Genomic DNA, 4,071 nt, shown 5'->3' with positions numbered 1-4,071 from the left:
TTTGGAGGTGTATGTCACCTGTATTTAGTGTAATGGATGGAGAAGCACCAATGCACCTGAGAGCAGGATGTGGCCCAGGCTGCTGCCAGCCTTAGGGAATTCCCTCTGAATCCCTGGACAGTGAAAAAGTTGCAGAACGGTTAAGTTTTGCCCCAGGTCATTTTTACCGCAGGCAGTTCACTGCTCAGTGCTTGCCCCATCAAAAGAGGTAGGATGGGTGACACCCCAGCACGCACTAAAACCTGCTGTGGGATGGTGTGGGATGGGGACCACCATCCCAGGCAAGTTCCCGGCTTACCAGGATGCAACCCAGGTAAACTGGGATGCTGATTTTGGGCTGGGCACGGTTTCACTCAGAGCTCCTCAGGGGATCCCCATGAGGTGACTGGGGCAGTGGTCACAACTTGCAGCCCATCAGCAGTGACCTGGGGACAGCAGCAGGGAGCAGAAGACCACTCTGGTTGTGGTCAAAACAGAGTTTTTGGGACAGTGAGATGTGACCGTCAGTCATGGAGTAGGCCAGTGACACAGGTGGCTCTTCACAGTCCTGTGTATGCCAGCTCTAAACTGGTCCCAGTATGGATTTCCGTGGAGTTGCACAGGGCTTGTGCAGTGGCAAATGAGGCCTTTAGGCTTGCTGAGATTTCAGGAGGAGATTTCCTGGGGAACAGGAGCATGCCCTCTCCCTCCCCTAACCTCTCCTGTTATTGCCCTCTGATGTGGTTATGGAGATGGGCCACTCAGCTCCCTGCTGGCCCAGCTGGTGTGCAAGCAACCCAGAAGTGGACAATACCTTCCAACCCTCAGAAACCTTCCAACCCTCAGAAACCTCCCAAAAGAATATAGAGAGGTAGCTGAGGATATTCAGCCTCAAAATGTCAATTCATCAGCACCAAAAGTGTTGTCAGTGCTACTGATAATTATTATGAGAAGCGATTGCCTGTCTTTCCGGAAAAAGTTAAGAGATCCAGTGAAATTATTCTTTCTTTTGTCTGAAAGTTATTGCAATGATTTGCAAATGGTTTTACATTTTACAGTGTTGACACGTTCTACATGCTTAGGAGGGGTAATCTCAGCTAAAGGTTTAAACTTCTTTTTCTCTTCCTTTCCTCCTTAAAGGATCTGAACACAGCTGTGAAATGTGAATAGATTTTAACTATTAAGCCCAAACTGCCAAGATGTTATTTCCTGTAGCTTTGACTCATGCAACTGAAGAAATAAATTGGATCAGAATATTGTTTTGTACAGGGGATTTTTGTCTCCCTCTGCCACCCCCAGGCTTGGCTCTCTTTAAAGCCAAAATACCAAGGCATACTCTCATGGGTGCTCATTTTTCCTGCTGGCGAGGCACCTCACGGCAGGAACTGCTTTCTTGGAGCAGGGTGAGTCTGAGCCCATGGGAGCTTAATCTGGGCTCCCAGTGGTCACCCACTCACCAGGGGAAGGAGTCTGAGCTCATCTGGTGTGGGCTGGTGCCGCTTGTGTCCCCCAGGACTGCACGGTGAGAACAGGGCTTTCTCCATAGAATTTATCAGCCTGGGCTGAGCACCTGACTTCCAGTGAGACGCATCCCCAAATCCATGACTGCACAGCTGGGAGGTCTAGCAAAAGGGTTTGGACTAAAACATTAGCACATGCAGTTGCAGTAGCAATTAATTTATATGACTGTGTTTGGTCGTACTCATGCCTGCATTAATTGCATACTTTATTCGGCTGCAATGGCACCTGCTAGCACAGAACATGCTGGGTAAGTAACTGCTCTTCATAGGAGGGACAGCAGATTGTAAGATCAGTGTCCTCTTCTTTCTTCCTCTGTCTCAGCATCTCCTTTTACAACATTTATGCCATAATGAGGTGCAGACAATTCAAAGAAGCCTCCAGATACATCTCATCTACTGCAGTGTCATTACCGGCAGCTGGAGGCTGTGTGCATAGCTAAATTCCCTCCCGTGCAGAGGTCCTGCACAATATCTATGCATCATTAATGTCACCCTCATGGAGGGATGTAACTGCTGCCTTTTGGTGGCTTTCTGCCCAAGGGTTCATTTCATTCTTGATGATGTATTATAAATTATTATAATATAGTACCTCTTAAAAAAAATCCAAAACAACAAAAGGTACGTAAGCTGGAGAAGCTTTTGCTAGCATGCTGGCCTGCTCTCATGGATTTAAAACTGTAGAAAGCACTGACAGGCTTCTGTGACAGCAATCTTGTAATCACATAAGAAGTCACCTTGAATAACAGTACCTCATTCAGATGTGCTAAGGGCAAAACCAGAAGGAGACGGTTGTCTTAATTTTCTAGAGACATTTAAATTAGGCATTGTGGTGAGATTGTCAGTCATGTTACCTGGCTGCTGAGGCTTTGGGACTGCAGTGCTGATAGGGTTGCTCTTACTAAGTGATTTACAGCTGACATTGGAAAGGGGAAAAGGACCCTTCAGCTTCTTGTGTGAGACTGTCAATGCAGAGTGCCATGGCTAGGAGGCTTTGGATGTTCAGGTGCTTCTTGATGTTACCAACTCCTGCCCTATTCTTGACCTGCAGGGATGCCAGTGGAAGTCCTCCTAACCAGACAATAAAACACTGGTTGCAGAGCAATTTAGTTTGGAGGAGAAAGCGGTGAACTACCTGGGGGATAACTGCTAGTCTGTGGACAGGAGGATGAAGGGAGATGCTTTTCCTTTCCACTGCTGGGCAGGCAGTTGCTACAGACTCACACTGTAAACCACTGCTTGGGTAAATGCCCATTGGGAAGTTGCATTAAATTAGTATGGGATACATTTCTGTCAGATGTTTGGTTGCTTAGTTTTCTGTGGTGTGTATCATTATGAGTGCTCCAGAAGAAAGGCAAGACTTCTCAACAGGGGTGGACGGAAGGAGCTTGCTGCAGTGATTTCAGGTACAGAAATTTTGTTTCTGAATTCAATCCTTAAGCTGAAAGTAGAGGAGAGAGGACCAAGAGAAGCCATGATAACAATCTTCAAAGCCAGAAGCAGTTGCCACAGAGTGGGAGTGAGACACTCCTCATGCTTGTGCGGGCTCAGGGGAGAAGTCACGGGCTTTACCGAGCAGCATGGGAGGCCTGGGTGAGGTATCCATGGGAGTGCCCAACAGCCGGGGCAGGTGCGCACTGCGACAGACCGTCTGTGAGGACTGAGGAGGGTTTGCAAGGCAAGCGTTTATGGGGAATGGCCTCAGCCTAGCTGGCTTGGAAACAGGAGGTGAAGAGGTCCCTCCAGGCCAGTCCAGCTGCCTTGCCTCTGCACCCACCCCAAGGTAGCTTCCTCACTGAGGAGGTGAACCAGTAAAGGGAGACAGTGAGAATCGCATCTTTATCTGACGATTTATCTGGCATGTCCCTGATTTTTACGCTTTTCTAGAAAAACTACAAATAAGGAAGAAAGAAGTGTGAAGGACTGAAAAACAAGATGTTGGTGCCGTCTAACAACACAGCCCTGAATTCACTCCTCTCCAAGCTGCTACAAGGCTGCCTGGAGCAGACGAATAGCTCTGCACCTTCCCAGGTCAGAAGTGCCAGCAGCAACCTGGAAATCATCTACGTGCTGCTGATGGTCGGCCTCTTTGGCTTCTTCACGGTGGGAGTCATGCTGACCAATATACGTGCCAGGAGGCTGGAGGACTCCCGTGACCCCTACAACACCTACATTGCCACAGACATTTGGCACAAGAAGGACAGGGAGTATTTTCAAGCCAAGCTCATAGAAAATTACAAGCTGGGCTGTGTCTTTGAAAACCAGCTGGCTGTGGAGCAGCCAAGCACGCAGATTCCCGAGGCGAAGTCTCCCTAGCAAAACGGGAGAAAGGATTGCACTTTGCACAGGGACAACCCAAATGACACCTGGTATGAACCAGGCTAGCTGCTTGCCCATCTGCAGAGCCACAGGTGATGGCCTTGGTCAGGCTGAATAACCGTGAATGGACAGTGAAGCTGATGGGTCTGATGGCCCTGGTGCTGCAAAAGTGCTTGGCCACCAGTACCTTGTTGCAATCACTGGTAAGGTCAAGGAGGGGGACACACAGCTGGAGTATCATGGACTCATCAGCTTC

At 48.7% G+C, this 4,071-nt stretch overlaps 1 protein-coding gene across 1 annotated transcript; it reads left to right on the top strand.

Moving 5' to 3' along the window:
- Nucleotides 1–3,431: 3,431 nt before the first annotated feature.
- On the top strand, nt 3,432–3,812 carry KCNE1 (potassium voltage-gated channel subfamily E regulatory subunit 1). The gene has a single exon (XM_009478641.1). The coding sequence runs from the start codon at nt 3,432–3,434 to the stop codon at nt 3,810–3,812; it is 381 nt and encodes a 126-aa protein (XP_009476916.1).
- Nucleotides 3,813–4,071: the final 259 nt, after the last annotated feature.

The sequence above is a fragment of the Pelecanus crispus genome, chromosome 1, assembly GCF_030463565.1.
Source record: "Pelecanus crispus isolate bPelCri1 chromosome 1, bPelCri1.pri, whole genome shotgun sequence".
Taxonomy (NCBI): Eukaryota; Metazoa; Chordata; class Aves; order Pelecaniformes; family Pelecanidae; genus Pelecanus; species Pelecanus crispus.
This window is presented reverse-complemented; position numbering and strand designations above follow the sequence as displayed.

Coding starts and splice junctions, on each gene's coding strand:
- KCNE1 (XM_009478641.1), top strand. CDS start 3,432: ATGTTGGTGCCGTCTAACAACACAGCCCTGAATTCACTCCTCTCCAAG.